Source organism: Polyodon spathula, chromosome 15 (genome assembly GCF_017654505.1).
Source record: "Polyodon spathula isolate WHYD16114869_AA chromosome 15, ASM1765450v1, whole genome shotgun sequence".
Taxonomy (NCBI): domain Eukaryota; kingdom Metazoa; phylum Chordata; class Actinopteri; order Acipenseriformes; family Polyodontidae; genus Polyodon; species Polyodon spathula.
The window spans coordinates 16,355,839-16,379,263 of record NC_054548.1 but is presented as its reverse complement, the minus strand read 5'-3'; the positions used below and the strand labels follow the sequence as shown (position 1 = coordinate 16,379,263).

At 37.2% G+C, this 23,425-nt stretch overlaps 1 protein-coding gene across 1 annotated transcript in view; it reads right to left on the bottom strand.

Moving 5' to 3' along the window:
- LOC121327620 (anosmin-1) overlaps positions 1–23,425 on the bottom strand; it is a 52,643-nt gene that overhangs the window by 17,381 nt on the left and 11,837 nt on the right. The window contains exons 3-4 of the mRNA XM_041271733.1: positions 5,761–5,823; positions 5,339–5,561 (exon numbers count right to left, since the gene is read on the bottom strand). Coding sequence (XP_041127667.1) covers positions 5,339–5,561; positions 5,761–5,823 — 286 coding nt within the window. The remainder of the gene's footprint in view (positions 1–5,338; positions 5,562–5,760; positions 5,824–23,425) is intronic.

The window sequence follows — 23,425 nt, the reverse complement described above, 5'->3', positions numbered from 1 at the left end:
CCTGTACCTTTCTTACAGCTCCCAAAGAAACTCATTCAGTGCAGCAATAACAAATCGAGCCTTTCCAGGACCTGTGGAAAAGCCTTCCAATATATTTTACTTTAGAGAGTTTGCTCCAATTTACGTGAACAAATTAATGATACTGAATGTCAAGGTTCACTAAGCCAATACACCCATACAGCTGCTAAATATTCTAGAGGTCAGTGAAATCCAAGTATTTCCTCTAATCCATCACTTCCACAAGATTCTAGGAGTGCCAACAGCATAACAAATTATGAGAATGTACAGCATTGCCAAAAGTTTTGCATCACCCGAGAATGATCTAATTTTGCTTCATGAAGTTGAATGAAACCTACTGAATAATATTATGTTAACATATTGAATTACATACCGCTTTGTAGTTTTCCATATACTTAAAGAAAAACCGACAATCGAAAAATGTGACATTTCAAAACATGAAAGCGCGCGATTTCCAAAAAGATGTCACAAATCTCGACAGGTTAATTAGAAGTAATCAAAAGGTCACAATCAGAAGTGGTAGAGAGTGGATTTAAGCTACATAAGCATGATTTTTACATAGATTTTGTAACTTCAGAGCAAGCCCTCGGGAACAGCCATACCTCCTCGGAAACACGTGCAGTAATGATTGCACTTCATGAGGAAGGCTTTAGCAGTCGTCAGATAGCCAGCAGAAGTTATGTCAGCTAAAGCACAGTATCCAAGATAATTCAGAAATATAAGACTGGAAGCTGTAAAGCTGCCCCCAGGTCTGGATGCCCAAAAGGCAGCACTGCTCGTCAGGATCGCCACCTATGTCATTCAAGTTTGAGAGATAGGACAGCCAGTGTCTACTTACTGTGGCAATGAAAAAAAGTTGTATTAAGGATGTCTCTTGGAGAATAGTCTGGTGTCAGAGAGGCTTGCTAATAAGCCCCTTCTGAGCAAGAAAGAGATTGCCTGAACTTTTGTCGCACATACAAAGACTGGGCTAAAGTATTTCTCTGACCAGTCCCCCTTCAGTTGTTTTGGGAACCGAGGTGGATTAAGAGTTTGAAGACGCAAAGGAGAAAGATACATGCCAGAGTGTACTGTCACAATCACGAAACATCCGGAAACTGTCTGTATCTGAGGATGCTTTTCTGCCAAATGCACAGGATCCCTACATGTTTTATACAAAGGGACAGCTATGAACAAGGACTGGTACCTGAAAACTACCTCCTCTCTATGGCTCAGAATCATTTTCCCCAACAGTGATTTCTACTTCCATGATGATGGTTCCCCTTGTCATTGAGCCAAACAAGTGAAGAAATGTTTAGAAGACAACAGTAGCATGCCACTTCAATTTTGGTTGGGAAATTTGTCAGATCTTAATCCAGTTGGGAATGTTTGGGGTCTGGCAGGACAGGAAATCAGGTTAAGTCAACCATGCAAATATACTGGACTCAAGTTTAAAGGATGCCTGGAGGAATCTAAATGATAACTCAACACTTCAGTGCCTTGGCTCCATGCCTGAGAGGATTAAGGAAGTCTTAAAAACAATGGAATACACTGCAAATGCCAAGTAATAGTAGTATGGTTTCCGGTAGACTTTTGCAATAAAATTTTGTAGTGTTTTTGATTACACAATGTTAAACAAAAGATCTAAATAATGTTCTCCTGACCTGTGAGGGCGCCAAGCAGTGAGAACAGAGTTCTTTGGATGGGCTGGCCTGACAGTTCTTTCCCCGGGTCAGGAAGTTGGTCAGTCTGGAAGAAGGCGAGACTCCATTGCAAGAATGTATTGACCCGGAAGGGAAATTACGTAGCAGCCGCAGATTGTAAAGGCAGCTGCAATCGTTTACCAAGGGTCATGCGTGACAGCATATAAGGGGATGGAGAATCGTAATCTGTTCCTTCACTGATGACTGTGTTTGTACATTGTGGGCGGGATACTTGTGTTTATTGTTTGGGACTGCAAACTCGTTACGATTTACCCCGTGCATTACACACTGCTGTGTATTGCCGGGGATCATTGTTTGGTCACCAGACCTGGATTAAAAATAAAGAAACACTTTTCCAAACTGGATTAAAGTCTCTGTCTGTTTAATTCCTGCACTACATCACCTCTGCACTGTATCCACTCAGCTACTTTGTCATATACACTTTTTTTTAAATCAATGTCTCAATCCTAGAGTGATGCAAAACTGTCAAATGTCAATTCTAGAGTGATGCAAAACTTTTGGCCATAGTTGTACCAGGTACATAAATGAAAGTGAGTAAATACTAAAAGGCTGAATACACTCCTTGATGTTGTTATTGAAATAAAAATGCAAACATGTTGCACTGCATGGAATTGCTGGTAAAGTCCTTCTACAGCACCCCTAGTCCTTAACATAATATCCTCATGCAACCCCAGTCAGTACACCATACTGCAGAATAAAAACATTTAAAAGTATCTGGCTTCGTAGCACATACAGATGACTGATGTTGGAACCCTGAGACCAATTTCTGCTGTGCTAAATGACTGGCTCTATCAGCAGAGGGGACTGACTTGTCAGTTTAAAACTCATCTCAGTCAGCTAAAGTTCATTACATGCTTAGCTGCTGTCTTTCTTCAAACACCTCTGCCTTACAGCCTCACCTGCTGGGAGAGGCAGGGCTCAAACAGCAGCTGCAAATTGTCAGTTAATGGTTACTCTATTCAACAATGCTGGATACTCAGCCAATGTTGGACTCATTCTTTTACAGCTCATATTTACAGTATGTGGTTTGTAATTAATCTAGGATGCATGTGTGCTGGTTTAATAAAAACAGCATCATTACTATATATGTCTAAGCATATACTATTTACATGATATTATAGACCCTACTCACACTACCTAAAAAGTGCACCATCACCCTGTTAAGTTAATGGCAATCCCTTGGTTTTAATGTGTGTTTATCAAATTATTTAGGAAATGTAGATAGGGTAACAATCTTTTTTATTTCTAATTCAATAAATAACACAATTGTCCACAGTAGATATCAATTAACAATCTAAAAGTCAAAGGCAATAGCTTAACAACTTAATGATTATGATTCTTATTCGAGTTTGGGCTATTTTAACGGATTCTGTTCAACTGTTTGACTTTCATGCTTTTTTCAAACAAGATGTAAATAACCAAAATATAATTTGTTGATTACCTCATGTTTGTCACATTCTTCCACACTTCCATGCACTCTGATGAATGAGAGAGCAGGTCTTTTTGTTTACATCCCCACAGGGCAGTTTTAGATAAGAGAAACACATACTCTATTACTCTGTGTAGACAAATAAGTATGAGCCTGCTACCACAGTACTTGAAACAGTAGGCTGTTGTTCAAGCTACAGTTCAGAAAATAAAATAGAACATTTTAAAAAAGTACTTGAAATTTATTTGAGGGGTCCCGAATCCTAAAGTTTAGCATCCAGTTTACACAGATATCCAGATTTGAAATTATTTTCAGATGCCCTGTAATTAAATAGTTAAATATAAAATCAGACAATATTGTTACAGCCATTTAGTAATTTACTTTCCAATTAGAGTCTATCAAATGAACTCCAGTTTGTGGGGCCTACCCAGTACGAAATGTATCCTACAACAGGCCATTTCTATAAAATGTCAATGTAAATTATACTAATGCTGATTTAACTGTAACCAAATATGTCTTACTAAATTATACCTGTAACTATTGTGTTTACTTGTACAATATTGAAAATATATATATTATATTATATATATATAATTTCTTTGCAGTCCATTGAATGTGCCATTGGCAGAACACCCATTCGAGAGTGAACAGATTATCAAAACCAGTAAAACACTTAGCAAATTACCCTCCTGTGCTTTACTTAAGTCCCTCTTAAGATTCTTTCTGCCTTTTTTCAATGGCAGTGTATCCATCACTGATAAGTCATGTCACTTTCCATTTACTCGCCGTCACTTCCAGTATCCCTCCTTCTGAACCTGTCTTGACTTTCCATCTATAGGTGGGCAGGCAGCCCTACCATATCTTAACTATTTGTGCTCACTCAGTATCTCTTCTCACTCTGTTTCTCTACTCCACAAAGGACTCTGAGAAAACAAATGACTAAAATCTCCCTTTCTTCAGCACTTTCAGGGACTGTCCTGTCCCTCTGTCAAAGGTATGCGAGTAATGCTGTTGCCCTAGCATTAACATTAACCCTCCATCAATTGGTGAAAAACAATATTTTAAGAATTATTTATTAAACTATCACAAGCTGAGACCTCTCTGTAATAAAATGTTGGTCATCTCTTACTGTTCAACCACACAGGGCCCAATTCCCCCAAGGATTTCAAAGATAAATTAAAAAATATACTATGCTGTAAATGACCGTTTTAAAATCCAATGTAATCTTCTTAAAAATGTCCTGGCCTAAATTAAATCACTAGAGAATACCGTAAATTTACAGTATAATCGTGGAACTGGAAAAATTACTCGCTTCTAAATCTTTTGTAGTCATTTTTGTATTACTTTAGTATAAATACATGTTAATTTGGATTCATATGTTGTTTTTTTTCTGACTTAAGACACAAATTTGCCCGTTTTCCCATTGGAAATAGTGATATTTTGAAATATCACTGTCCTGGTCACAAAAGCACAGTTTGTGGGGAATAATAGCCATTTTCTATACTTTTGAGGCATAAGCAATTAGGAAGTAACACTTACTACCCAGGAACAAAAATTGTGTTACACAGTGCAATCATTTGTTAAAGGTTGGCTAAACCTTCAAGTGCGCTATATCCAGTACTACTCGCGGCATTGAGACCTGCTTGTTCTTTTTGGTGGTCTCCATCTCATCCATTTGGATAGGCAGCGAGCCCTCAAACCAAGCTAGGTTTGATGCCTAATGAATGTGAATATATAACATACTCTGTGTAATTTTGCATACTCTCCATTATTCCCGATAAATATTTGTATTAAAACATGTTATGATTGGTGTTGGTCCCGAACTACTGAACTGTACTCAGTGCATGCTTGTAGTGCCAGGAGCAACCAAACAGATATGAGGCCTTACTTACAAAACTTTAAGAAATGAGTTATTTTTTGGATGTTTGTGTGACTGTTTACATGAATTAAATAAAAATGGTTTTCATTAAACTAGACTAGTGTTAAAGAAGCCTTAATTTTAAACTTGATATGAAAACAGAATTACAATGTGGTCGCATTTATAAATCCTTCTGGCAATAACACCTGTTGCTAAAGGAAGGTGATGTTACCCCGACAACATTTGTTTCTTTAAGCATCTATGATATTGATACTGAAAACGTGTTAAACAGAATTGAAAAAATTCTACACTGTCACCATCTTGACTTACCTTTGTACAGATTTTTTGGTAGCTGGCAGGTGTGTCCACAGCCGTTGGAGCAGCATTTCTTCACCGTTGAGCACTCACTGTCATCCTCACAGCTCTCCACACAGGCAGCAGCAAATCCACTGGCTTTCTCTGGGGCTGGGCAGTCTCCTTGCTTCAACGACTGGATGGATTTCAGGAACTCACAGCTGGTCAGACACTCATAGTGTTTCTTGGGAAACAGAGGCTAAGTGGGGTAGAAAAAAAAAAAAAAATAGAGAATACAGTGGCTTCTCCTCACTCCCATTTCTCATATAATGAGATTCCCACATCATTTGTCAAACATTATAAAATCACATTATACTACATATTGAACTGGCATTTTTATCATGTTTTTCTGAGTAAGTGAAAACAGTAAAAGCATAACCGCCTGAAGGCTGGCGTACCTCGCATAAGTTTTGGCACTGATTCTGCTTCAGATCCCAAGCTTCTTTGCAAGGCTCCAGGCACTGAAAAGAGAACAAAGTGTCAGACTCAAAGACACCACATCAAAGAGGAAAGAAAGACACAGGTTTGTGCCGGCGGCTGGCCTGTTTAATACTGAGCAGCTTACAGTGCATGCTGTATATTCAGTTGGATGCAGTGAATAATTCTGTATAAATGTCTAATAATGTTTACCATTGCACTTTTTAGAAAATAACATTTACATAAGTATACAGCACCTATCATATAAGGGTTATTAAGGTGGCAGTTTCCTTCTGGCTTAAATCAAATAGCACACTTTGAGGATTTTGCTTCAAATACACTTGGAGAAAGCAGGTACCTGATACACTTTGGCACAAGCACCAATGTGTGTTCTTCAAATTACTTCTTACTGAGAAGGTCTTAGTCATTACTGAAATAGTTGTATTAAACACATTAAGCAAGGCATAGCTCATGAGTAGTACTGTATGTACATACTTGCAGTTTGTTTTGTTTTTTGGTTAACAAGTACACAAATTAATGAAGTTTGCCATAACTAATTTTTTTACATGTATTTAGTGGTAATGACACAGTTTCCTGGCAACCCAAACCCACTAGAACCGTTTCATCAGGATTCACTCTATTTGTACTGTACAAGTTACACACTTCAGTTTAGTTTACTACAAAGAAACATTTATTGTAGTTTAAACTAAACTTCTAAATTAACTGAATATGTTATTCGTTGCTTTGTTACTTGAACAGTTTATTTTAGTACATTTGGTATTGCTCACTAAATGGTGTGCACTGTGTTATCAATTACAGTGCTTAAATGCACAATTTATCAATGTAGTTACATTTTTTTCATTATGTTGTGTTGGAGATTGTGCTTCTTTTTTGAATTTGTGCAATCATTAAGTGTCCTAAGTGTAAATGTTACAGTTTTACTGCAGTTAGTGTACACATCTAATGGAAGCCCTAGTATCTCAACCGGTCTCTCGGCCATCTCCTCCTGGATGCACTCTCATCATCTCAAACCTAATCTCTCCAAATCAGACCTTTTCTTCTCCCCCTCCTCCTCCCCCACAGCTGATCTCTCTATTTCTATGCTGCTTGAAATCACCATCCTCTCTCCTTCCTTGACCCCTCCCTCTCCTACTCTCAGCACATCTCTGCTCTGGCATGCACATGCCGCTTCAGGCCCTGGTACTGTCCTGCGTTGACTACTGCAACTCCCTCCTGGCCGGCCTTCCTGCCTCTGCTACCCATCTCCTAACTATAATCACTTACCATATCTTGTATTTGATTTTACTCTTATAGGTAACCATACTCTTATTTGAAATCATTCTCATCCATTTATCATACTTCCTACCTGTTCTTACTGGACTTATTTAAGCAACTACTGACTATAAGTTTGAACTGCTCTTACCTGTATTATAATAGTCTGTAATGTGATATTTTATAAAGTGATAACTTGTAATGTGATATTTTGTAATGTGAAGCTTTGTACTGTGATACTTTGTAACAATTGTATGTCGCCCTGGATAAGGGCGTCTTCTAATAAATAAATAAATAAATAAAAATTCCTTGAGTGCTCTTTGCATCTTTTTCCTCATCCAAGCCTTCTCCCTGCATTTCTAGATGAAAATGCTAGACACAGTGCTCGCTCACACTGCTCTGATTACATGCCTTAACCAGTCCTTATCTTAAAAGAAGGGTAGTACATCTCCTACCCCAAACCCTTTCAATCAGCCGGAGAGACCCTGTCCAAAGAGTCAACAGGGAGCAGCTGAGGTGATGCATGGAGGAGAAAACTCATAACAGCCATGAATATACAATCAGAGGTAATTCCAAGTGAATTTAAATTGAAAGTTCCTAATACAAAATTTCTTCAGTCAACATATCCACCTTCACGTCATTTACAGATGAAAAAAAGCACAAAACATTTGAATGTAATCTTTGTTAAAATTTATACATTTCTACAGGAATCCAAATTTCTGTATTGGAGTCAAATTTCTTTATATATATAGATATATATATATATATATATATCATTATATATATTTATATCATATATATATATAATATATATATATATATATATATATATAATTTTTTTTTCCATATCCGATTTTTTTCAAAGAGGCTATTAATCAAATAGTTCCATTCCATTTGTTCACATGAATAGCCATATTGTATTTCAACCAAATTCATGGCCACTTAATGCAAATGTCTTTATTATCTTTAATGTGATCCATGATATTTCCCCTCAGTCATTATTTGTACATGGTTATTAAAAATTTAGAAAATTTGACTTTCAGCTAAAAGTTGGGGTGGGGTGGGGAGATTATTCAAACAGGGGCGTTGACGCGGCAGAATCTGGTAATACAAATTATTTAATACTGTACATTTTCTGATTGTGAAATCTCCTTTAAACATCACAGTGCATCCACATCATGATCCCTCCTGCAACAATGATGTCTGTCTATAATGTTTACTGGAGCAATTCTCCTTCTCCCACAACTCAGACAAATCGTTCTAAAAAAAACATTGAAAGCTTTTTATCCCCCCCCCCCTCCAAAAAATAAATAAATAGCAAAATCTGATCTTTGAACAAATACGGGTGGTTAGAGAAAAAGGAGTCTGTTCTCGTTCTAACACCGTGGCTACTGATGTGAAACTACTCATAGTGCAGTGCTACGGTTTTCCTTCTGCCTCCTCCTCCTCCTCACATAATGCATGATGTCATCCATACAGCAATTTGAGGTTTAAAACCAAACAGTTTGTAGAGAGTTTTTTTTTTTTTTTTAAAGAAGTCACTTTGATCATGCTTAATTATAGTCTAAGTTTTGGCAAACACCATCATAAATAATATCATCACCCTAAGAAGTTTCAGATGTACTTATTTTAAAAGATAACATGATGTCTGTAACTGTATCTGTTTTGGAGTATTAAGTTAATAAAAATGTCACATGCATTGATTGCCACCCCTTCACATGAATCCAAATAAAGCTTACTTTTCATGTGTGAACTTCAGATTAAAGCATATTTTCTGCAATTACTTTGGTTTCAGCTGACATATGAATGATAACCTCTTCATGGAGGCCTTTGGTGTCTTGAGGTACGTACCACTGTGTTCATATCCTCCCAAAGCTTGCTAACACTGTCCTTCAGAGACATGTACAGTATGTGTGTTATATGTCATTTAAGTGGTCTAATGAAGGTGGTTCTACTTACAGCTGTCTTTAATCCTAGGGTGCTGTAAAGAACATTATATGAAGGATGAAATTACAGATTTTTAAACTGCAATATAGAAAGAGGTTTAATACATTCATTGATCAAGATGATTCTTTTTTTCTGAAAGTTGCAGCTGACTGTAATGTAATCACATGCAGTAGTGTCGATAGCGTTTTGTTGATGTGGGGTGCAATAGTGCACAATTGTTGCTATTTCCCCCATTCCCCAAAGATGAAGTCTTCCATCAAATATGTATTTGTAAACATACATCTTTATATGTCTGGTAGTTTTTAAAGCTGGACAGGTAATTGTCCACAATTAAGACTGCAGACAACCTACCAGCACTGATACCACTGCAATTACATCTAAACAAAGCATCACTAAAGCACAGCTTCACAGCTGCCTATTGGTTATTTTTTCTGCTGGATCAATATGAAGGGGAAGCCATTTAGTCTTGCAGTAATTGCAACACGGTATGTGCACCAGAACAGCACCTAGCAAAAGATTTTGCATGTCCATCCTCTTCCTTTTCTTTTTTTTCTGCATTACTAAGTAGTCATAGCCATGGGTGCCTTTCACTTCCAATTTCATGCTGTAATAAAATGCAGCAGTTGTTGCACTGAGGGAAACCTGAAAGGCTTTTTATGAACCCAATTTGACGGTCAGATTAAGCACCGAGTTCTGGCAGCAGGCATCTGTGCTTCTTCACACAGAAGTAGCTGCCTTAGAGCAAACTTCCCATGAGAGCACAATTATTTTGTGCCACTCGAGCGAGAGTCTGCAAACTGTACAAACTGATCCTTTCCAAGTGGACGCCCCAGAAATGGAAACTATGACAAATGTGAAGGAGGAAGAAAGAAATGATGATCTGAATTGTTCTTCTTTGCTCTTGTTTATTAAGCTTCACATACAGCCAGTAGATAACTCCTGCCTGGACTGCAGTAATAACAATTTATATAAATTCAAAAATCATATGCATTTTAGTAACTGTCATGATTAGAAAACTGCAGTGCTCATGGATGTCAGTCAGTATCTATTTGACAGAAAGTACATGCCTCGAGGTATGTGTATATATTATAAAATATATATATACACACACACACACACACACACAGAGGCATTTACTGTGGTTTGTTGTGTGTCGTTTTCTTTTGTAAGCATAAGCAATCACAATCCTGACTTCCACCTACAATACCTTGCTTGGACTTGCAGCAGGATACTTATCAGACCTAATCTAACCTAATGTCACTAACCACCACTTATGCTGCTTAGGCACACATCTACAGTAACCTACCTAACTGCTGCTTGAACCTGGGGAGGCGATTCTGCTTCGTGCTAATGGAATACCCCTCCCACCTCCTAGAAAAATCAGTAGTCAGTGTTGTCTTTGCTAAATCATTCTCAAGCAACAATTGGTCTGTTCCCAGTTTCATTACTGACTCATTCAAAAAACATCTTTGTAAATTATGAAGAATTTTAATAGGAACAATAAGCTACATTGATACAAATCCATGCTACCCATGTCTAAGGTTTTTGTATGTGATAGTTTCAAGTAAGATATGTCTAAGTTACAATGATGTTGTTATTATGAAAAGGCAAAGGAGTCAAGTTCTTAAATATACTGTACATAACACATTAAATCAGTGAATATACAACAAAATAACCTTGTGTCCAGAAGTTAATGGTTCCAGTTGGTTGCTCACTCACCGCAGCAAGGTAGCCTGCCATCACCATTAAAAACTTTAATAAATATGCATGTATAGTCTAGGCTAGCCTGCCTTTCCATGCATACGCATATAAAAAATAAAAAATAAAAAATCAGCCCAACTCTAGTGGTCTGATATAATGTAACATGTTCTGGAAGACACCAACTACTAGACAGGTCTGTACCTTCCCCCAATTGCTCCTACCTATCTGTCTCACCTGTCCTGCTATGACTCTCTCACATCCCTGTTATTCTGTCCTCTCGCTCCAGTCCTCTATCCTCTCTCCGCTGCTGCTCCTCTAACCCCTCTCCCCCATCCCACTCTTATCCCTCCCGCATTCTCTCTGGAGCCCTCTGGAACTGTCACTCATCTAACAAAGAAGATTTAATCTCTGCCATTGCCTCCCACCTCTCTCTCTCAATTTCCTTGCTCACTGAAACCTGGCTCTCTCCTGATAACACTATAAGTGAACTACTCCACTAAACTCCTCGTCCAGGCCAGTACTCTCCAGCCTAGACTACTGCAACTCCCTCCTGGCCGGCCTCCCTGCGTCCACCACCCATCCGCTAAAGCGCATGCAGAAACTCTGCTGTTCGCCTGGTGTTGTCTCTACCTCGCTTCTCCCACGCTACTCCACTGCTCCACTCACTCCACTGGCTCATGATCACCACTCCCATCCAGTTCAAGACTGTTGTACTCGCCTACCGATGCCTTGACCAGATTGCACCCAGTTACCTCCAGACCCTCATCTCCTCCTACAATCCCCACCCGAACTCTCCTCTCCACCTGCACTAGAGGAGGCTGTACCTCCTCTACGCTTCCCTGACTCCAGAGCCCACTCCTCCTCCACCATTCGCATGCAGTGGTGGCATGACCTTCCCACGGATGTCAGGACTGCCCAGATCCTGACCACCTTCTGGTGCCTCCTCAAGACACACCTATTCAGACAACACCTGTAAAATTCAAATCTAACTCTGGACAATATAGCACTCTGCCTTTAATGAACTGTATCTTGCACTTATCTGCTCCCTATATTACTGTATTTAATCCTGAACTTAATCCAATCTGTAGTACTTTGTATTTCACTTATACTCTTATCTAACCCTGATGTATCTTTCAACACTTATCTGCTCTCGAACTGCCCAATATCAAATTGTACTTTTGTATTTGTTTTTATTAGGACTGAAGTCACTGTATTTTGTATCTTGCTTTTAATTGTACTGTAATTCTTGATATGTATTTTTTGTATAAAACTGTAAGTCGTCCTGGGTAAAGGTGTCTGCTAAGAAAAAAAATACATGTTTTGTTTGTTCTAATACAACATTAAAATCTGAAGCACTGTAACCAAGACACAGATTATTTCCAGCCTTTGGGTGTATAATATCTTTAACTCATGACTCACATCTCTCGTTGCGCCTTTGAACACACAAACTCACATCACCCGTAATCACCCTATATATACACACCTGTGGCTGGAGCCTTAATTAATCATTTACTCACTTATTCAATTCATGGCTTGTCACAAATGGCTTTGTGTGACGTGTGGGTCATAACGTCAGGTTCTGGAAGCAGTAGTCAAAACAAATGTACGGCGCTGAAACGACTGCAGCTATATACAACAAAACAGTTAAACAGAAAATGCAAAAAGAAAGAGAACAATAGCCAAATAAAACAAACACAAACTATATTTCCTTTACAAAAATGAGTACCTTGTTCGTTGGCTGGTAGCATTCACTCTTGGTCTCTTTAACTCTCCAACAACACTTTAATGAGCCAAGGCAGTCTCTTTTATATCCTGTGGTTGAGCCTTAACTACCCATTGATCAAACAATTACCTTATTAAGGCTCCAGCCACATTCTCATATGTTTATTTAAGGATAGGGAAGTAACCACATCCTTGTCAAATAATAATGATGCCGGCTTTTTGCCGGCCACAAAATACACACACACACACACACACACATCCCCGTTCTCAAATACCAACATAACTTGTGAAGTGATTGTGCAATCCCCATGCCTAAATACAAATACACATTTTAAATCGCCCGTGCTACCTAACCCACACTTTGTGCACCGCTGCACACATACATATAAACATAAAATACACACAGGGGTGGGGCACTCCTCCACTCCTCCATTTAAAATATCTGCATGGTTTCCTTTCAAAAGCTGCTGATGGAGTATAATCCTAGTTATTTAGGGTGGCTCATAAATAAAAAAAAAAGTTTGCCTTATTGTTGCTGCACCAGCTGCTTCTTTTGTTAAACACTTAAAATTGCTGATACAGCCATTATTTATTGGACCTGCTCCCTGGAGAATGGCGCTATCCAAATTATTGCATTTTCTAAAAGGTGAAACAATGAGCTGGATTAGAAATGACCGCTAGATGTGCAATTAAATTTTTGCTCTGAGAGCAACCACTTCATATCAGTAATTAACATAAAAAGATACTGAAGACGTTAAAAATTTTAATTTAGAAAATGCTGATGTTATAAACTATCCCTTTGGCATTACCTTTCCGTAACATTAGGGTGTTAGGGTTAGGTTTAGGGTTAGTGGGGGTGGTAACATCAGAGAAAACGGTGGTGACATCTACAAAAACTGCAGCCGTATGAGCATGTGCACAATTTAGAAATCGTCTGCCGGAAGTTACATTCTATGGTAGAATTACTTCTTTTTTTTAATAGTCTCGAGTCAGCGACAATATTATCAGTGTAGCAATATTTCTGTTGTATCTTAGTATTTGTCTATTGATATATTTCGGAAATGGATTCTGTAACTAATATGGCCTTCTTAACTAAATCAGAAGTCTTTTAAATTACATAATAAAGGAGTTTAAATAACACTGCAGTATAAAATAGAAACAAATGCACTAGGCAAGGGGTTAGCTACAATAATAATGAAACCCAAGGAGAAGACCATTTGACTACTTTTATACCTGCTGGCTAAGGTTAATGACATGCATTGAAGGTTATCATTTTCTTATTAAAAAAAATAATAATAATGATGAGTTGGCTGCCTCTGCAAGGAGTTGTATTAGGGTATCTCTCAACTGACAGTTGTTATGTTTTGTTTTTTGAGACAGAAAGAAGATGACAAGCCAAAAAAGCCTGGTTGCTAAAGGATTAAAAATGTATTTCAAATTATTATTCATTATTATTATTATTATTATTATTATATATTATTATTATTATTATTATTATTACTATTATTTTAATTAAATCATAGTCCTGGCATAGAGTCATGGAACATCCAATAATTAGCACAGGATGGGCTAGGGGTGTTAGTTATGTTTATATGGAGGCTCATAAAGGAGCATTGAGACTCAGTATGTGTGGATTAGGTAATTCAAGGTAACTCAATTGTGAAAGAGGCAAGGAGATTAACTAGATTGTTTTCAGGTTGCTACACTAGTTTTTACACAGTGTTCTGCTGTTTCTTTCATCACAAATTAAGCACTTGGGGTAAATGAGATGACTACTTAAAAGACACGTCAGTTTGTAGTGGGTTAAAATGTTTACATAGGATTACATGACTCCTGTTACAGAATTCTCAAGAGATCAGTAAACAGCAAGCTCACACAACAAAACACTGAGACCTAAATGAATGACATGTATAAAAGGTTTTATTTAAAACTAATGTGTTTTATGCCTTGACTTTTCATGTGGTATCAAGCACATGTTCTCCAAACAGTTTATAGTCTTCTACCATGTTTATCATCATTAACCTTACCATCTTTGGAATGTAAATAAAAATGTGGAGTACTGTAGTACTTTAGTAAGGAAATTAAAAACTTAATGACATAAAAGTGACATTAACTCAAAAAGTAGTTTTCTGTTTCTTAGATCACAGTTAGTCGACGTAAGTAAATTTGAGACAGGACCTGGCTTTCTTGCGGTTTCGCAATAACAGCTGCACTGGTAATGTCTGGTACGATTCCACAGCAGTTTCTCTCTCTCTCTCTCTCTCTCTCTCTCTCTCTCTCTCTCTCTCTCTCTCTCTCTCTCTCTCTCTCTCTCTCTCTCTCTCTCTCCCTTGTATGGGTATGTCTCTGTATTTTTTATTTATTTAATTTATTAATTATTTTTTATTAAGTAATTATGAATACCCCTTACGATTGGAACAGTTTCTTAATTTATGAGGCAAAAGCATGGCTTTATTGCTGCAAGAATGCCAAACAGCCACAGGTTTGACTTGATCTAAAAAAAAAAAAAAAACATTGTGAAACTGAAAAAAAAGAAGAGATAGTTTCTTAAGAAACATTTATTCATTGTAAGCTTTGTAAATTATTCATCATGAAGGTCAGAGATTCCATATCTCTACACAATAGCCATGAGTTTTGCCTGCACTGAATTAATGATACTAATCCAATGCTTTAATCTGTTTTGACATCAAAACACGTCCTAGGGCATGTGAGTCATCATGATTTCAGTTACAAAAGATATGTAAAAGGTTCTTGGTGAAAGAGCTCACAAAGTGTACAAGCTCAATATCTCACAATGTGGGCTGCAGAGTAAGAAGGGGAGATAGATGGGGAAGCAGATAAAAAGTTCAACCTGGGCATGAAAGCCACCAAATGGACCAGACAACGTCCTTATATTAATATCAAAGTGTGAACTGAATTGACAGAATAAGCTGTCACTCATAAACATGCTCACCTCAGTGTCTGGAACAGAACCAGTAAAGAATATAGGAGACAAGAAGGTCTATGATGTAAGTATACAGTCCTAAAGTAACAGGAGAAAGTTAAAGCCTTACGCCTCACAAAAATGTATGTAGGGAGTTGCCAACTATAATGGAATACAGTATGTGTATTCCTAGAACATGTCTCTGTCTCTTTCAACCTCTGGACTGATTCAACACCTGAGCCCTTGCTGTAACAGATCCTGACCAGTTGTATTTATTTTTCATGTGACCTTTAACACCGCAGTCGTCATTCTCTCATGCTGTATTACTGATAAGAGGCCCCCTTGCACTTTAAATAAGGTTTCTGGGAAACTCATCTTTCTGAATAATCCCTCGTCACACCTGGGTGGGTTTACACCTGCTGTAAAACGTGGTTTAATGATAAGAGTTGAATCCTCCGAGTTGTAACTGCTGCCCCAAAGCAGACATCATGGGAAATGGAAGCTGTCTTAATATTTTAAACACCCTGTTTTAAAATCAGCAAGAATTGATGGCATGGGGTATATGAACAGTTTCACTGTGATGAAAATAGAAACCCTTTCTCTCACATAAAATAAGCATTGTATTCAAGTACATTACTGTTCCTGTGTAAAATATGAAATGGAAAATTTTAAATGACCTGGAACGGCACAATCAGGATCACATGAAAACGAAGGTCAGTAATGTCTTCTGCACTTCTGTAAAACCAGACAAGTTTGGATCGAGTAAAAGTTGTCTATCAAACTGAAATCAAAACCATCAAAATAAAATGATTCAATAAGTATAGCAGGGAGAAGGCTGTGTGAGAATAACGACTATGCACACCCCAAGGGAGGGTCTTAACCACTATGCAAAAGCTGTGCAGTTTTTAAACTCATCTCACAGACAGGGTCAGAATCTGTGGCAATGCATCAAATAACACTGTTAGGGTAACATTATTGCCATCAGAGGTGGTCCAGCTCTGTCCTACTTTAGATGCATTTCCCAAACCTCCTCTTGTGAAATGGCCACGAATGTGCAGAGATGTGCATAATAACCCCCAATTCTATTTCTATGTCACATAGTATTATCCCCTCTATTTCATCATTAGCCTTCTTTTTTTTTATTCCTTCTTGGTATTTTTGAGTAGTCTATATGGGGAAGAGCTAGATCCAAGAGCATAATTCATTTATATGCCATGGTTAGTTATGTCACACTGTGATGGTATAATAGTACTTCAAAAGATTGTCTACAGGGTGGTATATAAAGAAATCCTAACTTTAAGCTCAAATAACTTCAGAACAATTGAGAACAATTTTTAATTTTACTGACTTTCACTGTCACAATACGTTAACTGCATTAATACTGTGTTTCAAAGGGAATGTACAAAGCAGACAGTACACTGATTCACTATCACTATACATAAAGAGCACCCAAGTCAATACTTGTCAAAGTGTAATTCACTATGCATAACATCAACTCGGAGGTCAGCAACATTTAATTCAAGGAAGTGTGCATCAGGCTTCGTAAATTGAGCCCTAAACATTTAAACCTGTAAGCCTTACAAAAGTCCCCCTTTCCTGGAGTCTTCAATCTATCCCGTTAAAACATTTCAGCTCTGCTTGGGTACACATGAATGCATGATGAGCCTTGATAGTAGGGATATTGTTGTAGAGTACATAAAAATGGTAAAATTGTAGGTTTACCTGGCACCACCTCTTTTACCTCTTCATAGTCGTGCATACTGATAAATCATCTCTTGATCATTCGTTTTATCACTAAACTTCTCAATAATGTGATACAAGTCATTGTTTTATTACTATAACATCTCAAAAAGCTTGGCAAATGTCTGTGATATTCTTTGAGCACTGGATCTTGTTTGTTTATGTCCGTGTTATGTCTGTGGTAAAGGGACTATGTGTATTCCTCCCCTTTTTTTCGGCTTCTCTTGACTCTTCCATAACAAAATCCTTATGGTCACGAGCACATTCTTCTGCTGTTCTTGTGTGTTTAGACATTTATTTTACATTTCTGCACAATTTGCAATTCTGTTTTAAATTCTACAAACATGTAAATGCACTCTATCGTACCGTAATATAGTTTAAAATCTCGCGAGCAAGAACATCTTGTTTTAAATCCCGCAAGCGTGAAACAATCCTCCAACAGAAATGTAGGAATTTGTTGCCACTCAATAGCTGGGGTGGATTTAAAGTATTCAAAACAAATCAATATGACATGTCAGGAAGAAGGGCATTGCTCAACTCCACTGGGATAGGTTTTTATTCATTTTTTGTATCGTGGGTGTTTTACTGTTTTTTAATGGTTAAACCTGAAAATCAGAAGCCCTATGTATAATATACGTATAGTTAATGACTGATTACACTATCGTTTAACCAGCTCTAATTTGAGGATAAACGTATTTACTACTTTCACTAAGGCAGCGATAGGACCGTGTGCCTCCAAATAACAAATCGCTGCCTTTTTTCTTCTTTCTTTTAGGATTGATAGTATTCCTGTGTCCTCTGAAGTGAACGTAAGAAACAGTTTTATTTGCCAGCTGTCTTTGTCTCTAGCCACTGCTCCCAGAGCCCTTTAGAAAGCTCTCCCAGTTTTATAGCCATACCCACCACACAGCGTGTGAATAATGAGCACTACAGATATCAGTCAGTGGTGCAGTCCGAGAAAAAATGAAAATTAACAACCGTAACCAGATCTGGCCTTTCCTGCTGGGACTGACCAAACCACACATCACCGCTCCCACCACCCAGAAGCAGGCTTTTGTAGTTCTGATGTGAAGTCCAGCTAAATGAGCACACTGTATTTTTTTTTTTTTACAGAGAAACAGAATCTTAGTTTTGTATTAAGGTGTAGGGTTTTTATCGAACTTGAATGGCAGCTGTATTTAAATAATTCAAAATCCATATTCTATGTGTATTTTCAGACACTCAAAAGAAACAAATGACAGTATAAAACTACTACAGTGGAAATCCCTCTATTAAGGCCACCGAAGGGTTTACTGTGTAAAAATATCTTAATAGAGGAAGATCCCAGTATTGTCTCAAAATTGAAAGAAAATGACAGAAGGTATGGTGAGCTTGCCTTGATATGCAACTGGTCACAAAGAGGGAGTTCACTAAAGGAGGGCTGGGAAGTATATTGCTGCTCTAAACCTACCAAATAAAATATGTGTTTCCTCTTCTTTAATATGCAAAAGTCAAAGTTATGTTAAGTTCTTGATTCATTTATTTAATAAAAACTGACCAGATGATTGGGATTCTTTAAGAATTTTTATATGTGTTCACTTTCATTTTATAACTGCTTTGAAGTTATATATTGGCTTTGAGTACAATTTAAAGGCGAAGGGTAATTCCCTTTGTAGCAAGGCCAAGACAGTCTGCAATGTACTGTAGTAGTGTGCTGGAACAGTGCAGAACAAGTCCATCTTTGGGAGGCAGAACCAGATTCATTAGATATGAAATTATGAAAGAAAGTGACATGTTTGTCTTTCAAGATGAGTTAAATAATGCCAAGTAGGTTGACTGTACATCAGAATCTGTGGCAGTTTAAACTGCAGCATGAATCACACTAAGATTGAAAAAAGCCTGCCAATATTACTGTGGAGTCCATGATGCAAGCAAACTGTCATTGGATGACTTCCACCCGCAACCCCTGTATTAATATTGATCAACAAATCTCACAGCAATTTGATAACCATAATGCAAAGAAATGCAGCCCTCAGGATTCAGCCCTCTCCAAAGCAGTTTTGTCCTTCTGGGTGATGACTTTATGTTACAAATATGTTAATGACTGAGGACTGGGTGAAGCATCAAACCCCTTTACTAAGTAGAAGAGCCCAGCAAAGTAACTGCAGGGGGGTTGGTAGATCAATAAAAAGAAATAAAACTATGTAAAGAGGGCTTTAAATAAGGGGTGACCAAGAGTAAGGTTCTTTCCCCTACACTTCTCTAACAGGCACAACAGTCAAGTGTGCTCTAACTTTGGTACTAAAAGAATGGGGAAGTTTTCTTCAACAGCTAGCCCTCTTTTCTTCATAATATGTCCATCTTTTATTTATTTATTTTTATTTTTTTTAAACAGAACACACAGGACTAAACAATATAGGCAATTCCAAATGTTACTGTCCTTGGAATTCCATTTCTCATTGATACTGCAGATTTGGAAATAATACCAGATATTTAACCTGGTTAACATATGTTTAATGAAGTGGTTAACAAAAATGTTTGTATAGTGCTTATTCTGTGTCTACAATGATGCCTTTTGGATTTGGAATTTTGTGCTGATCTCGTGCCAGATTCAGGGAATGGCCACTAACTCTCTTTTTGTGATATTTCAAGTCCTTCCAAACCTGCTCACACTTTCTTAAAAAAGAGCTTGTCCTAAAGTTTTAGAATGTTTGGCATGATTTGTTACTTTTTTCTTCCAGTGATTGCATTTGAAGTGCAGAAAAATTGGGATGAAAAACAATAACTGGGACAAAGCTGCACAATCATGGACTCATTGCATTTCTTTTAAAAGGATAGGAATTTTCCTGTTATAGGATGCTAGTGTTCCACCAAATGCTCCATAATGCCTTCTCTTTTAGGTCCCAGCATGAGGGCACCAGTGCAGATTATCATAACAATACCAATGTGGTGAACAGGCCTTGCTTTGCACACTGTTTTAAGGATGACTTAGGTTGCTGGAGTCACAAATTAAAGCTGGAAGCTTTGGTTTTCACAATCACTGACAGATACTCACAATAGAATGGTGCAGAGAAGCTTTGTTTAAATAATTAAGTAATCATTCCACCTGCATTATCATGAGAAGGCGCATACTGGAAGCAGGACAAGTCCATTATCCTATAAACAGTCAAGTATGTACCTGAAATGGTCGTGTTTTTGTTGACTACCACTTTTGTCAACTTGTTTATCTTAACCTATACAAGTTTAAATTGAGGTGATTGCTGTCATTTGTTCCCATTTGTTTAGAAAAAGAGTGTCTTTAAAGAGTGTCACTGTAAACACTGCAGTAAATGAGGTCCAACAGTTGGTTTAACTAAATAGTACAATATATTGACCAGATTGACTTCAGACTGATTGAAGTTTACTACCAGCTCGTAAATACATTGCCAAAGAAGGTTAGTCTAGTCAACAATAATTTAAAAACCCAAATCAACTAATCACCAAGGCCACTGAACATACGTTGCTGCTTACCCCTGATTTCTCTGTCATTTATAAGAATCTGTTTTGAGGTTTACTTCCTATAAGTGAAAGCTTATTTCAGTTGACCGTTGAGAAAAATGCTACTGTACTCATTTAAAAATACAGACAGGCATGGCCCTAGATAAAAAGTACAAAGTGCAAGCTGAATAATACTCAATTGAAGTGGTTTAACTGGTTGAGTGAACCGCCCAAAGCAATATGATTTTAAGCAACAAGATTCTGTATCTTAATGATTTATACTCTTCTGTATTACCATTATAGTGTACCTTATCAAAGAGAAACAATAAAGTGAGTTTTGATTTTTTTCACAAGAGTCAATTATTTCGATCCTGAAACCCTTTCTTATAAAGTCTAGTGTAATTTAATAGTAATGGTAAGATATACCAATTTAAACCACTAAATAACCCCCAACAAATCCCTTCACCTAGCTGCCTCTAAACCTACTTAAAACTGACTATAAAGAGCAGCTTGCTTTTTAACTTTAGGATCCATCCATCCATGAATATGATTTAATCTTTTGATATACCTACTGAAATAAATCATATCAAATTTGATTTACATTATCGTATTAAGGTTCCCCTCGAAATAATAATGCAATTTTAATCTACTGTACGTCAAACACATTTGCCCTCTGAAAAGTGTCTGCACTTAGCAAGGACAAGAGATGCTTTCGTATGAGTCGTTAGTGAGCGTTGCCCCTTACTCTCTACAGGTCAAAGGTGAAAGATGAGTCTCCTGAGAATCATAAGAAGTATCTAATCTGCAAACATCTGTCCTGTTAACTAATTCAGTTACACAGATATGTGTCTGTTTAAAGTGGTTCCCTAAACAATTTTAAAAAGGATATTAAATGGTTTTAAGAAAACTCAGAGGCTCTTCTCCAACGGTCAAAATGAAGTGTATCCCTGTATTGGGATGTAAACGTACCCTTCTGTTTAACCAAGTACGGCTTTGGAAAGACCATATTAAACAAGAAGCAGCTATTGTAAACTCCCACAGCTATTAGTCTTAAAGGAGCATCTTTTGAAATGAAGGTTACGTATACATCTTGCATAATTCCTATGAGAAGCAAACACTAAAAACCTTCAGAAATCAGCGACCTAGATAGGGACAGGGTCTGAATTAATTTTTTTTTTAAAAAACATAAAAATTCAGAATTCATGCTTTCTCAGGCAATATTAAGTTATTAATATTAATTAATATTCAGGCACTCTATTAAAAAAAGAATAGTATTAGACACAATCCATGTCATAATTGTAAATCATGATACAATTCAGGTGGGGCATTTGCTGGCAGTTTTCACAAACCTAGATTACCACAATCTTGGACAATCTCCTCTAAAGTAAACAGTCATTTATGTTACTACTTTAGTTTTGCTGATTACTTATAGTTTTTTTTCACCTTTCAAGGAAATGCAAACTCAAGCTTGTTATTAGCAAATGGATATAACCAGAATTCTCTTCGTCATCACTCATTCGTCAGTAAACAAACTTTGTGCTAACTCTTGGGAAATGGAATAGATGCAAATATCCACTGTTGCAAAAGAGTTTGTTTTCTCTCTTTTGGCATTCAATATCATCCATAGCTTTAAACACTCAATTAAAAGATACAGAGAAACACAATAAAGAAGGTACCAGTAAATAAAATCTAGCAAGCGAGTGTTAATATGTTCCCAGAATGATAGCAACTGAAGGCACTTCATTCATGATAGGCTTGTGGTTTGGTGTGTGTATGTGTGTCGTTGTACTCCCTCAGCTGTCAGTATCTTGTGTTGATGGCCACACCACCCAAAACTAGCCCTATCAGACCACCATATGCTTATGATGAAAAAGAAAGGTCTCTGTAGAAGGCCTGTCAACAACAGTAGAAGAGTTAAGAAGACCTGTCAACAGCTGTCCAGAACTGAACTCACCAGCAACCACAAACCCAAGCAATGAGAAGAAACTGTATCATTAGGGAAACCCATATAGGCTTACAGAAAATTCTGTGTACATGCCAGCCACTTGTTTATCAGGTGCTTCAATATCAAAGACTGCACGCATGACTTGTACAATCAATATTCATTATACCATATACCATACTTTTCCTGTCTTCATTTTCTCCCAATTACAGAAAAATCAGAAATCACAATCAATTTCCCCACTTCCTTACTCATTTCAAGTAAATGACACTCTGACTCAAGCAATTATATTTATTTAAACTGAATATTTTTGACATAGTAATGAAAAATGTACAAGTAATGGTTCTGTTTATCAACAATAAAATATATTGCTTTCTGATTATTTGTAGATTTTGTAGGAATGCAGTGCCTAATTTTTATGAGTACTGAGTTTTTCTTTGTTGTTCTTTTTTAATTAAAATAATTTTAAATCAAGAAAATGACTCTGATCATATGTTTTTCATGTCAAATTCTAAAATAAATGGTTAAAAAAACATTTAAAGATCGGGTTAAAACATAAATGCTGGCACAAACATATCAAGACTAGTTTGTGCAAACATGTTTGGTATACTTAAACCGGTAATTATAAAATAGAAGGGAAAACTGTAATTCTGAAATGGCAACATTTAATTCACATTCACCTGAATACTAGTAAATTCAAAGAAACACATACCATCTTAAATCATTACAGTTTTGACATGTTATTGCATTCTTGTCTGTACCTTAAACAGTCTTATGCAGTCAGTCTAATACATTGGCACCATGGGGTGTGACCCTGTGTTTTTTGTCTCAGTAGTGGAAGACAGCATGCCCTCTGCAAAGCTTTATCGAGAAGACAAGTCTGTTCCAAATAGTACATTTTCATTCATAAGAGACAACTCATCACTGCACTGCACTGGGTAAC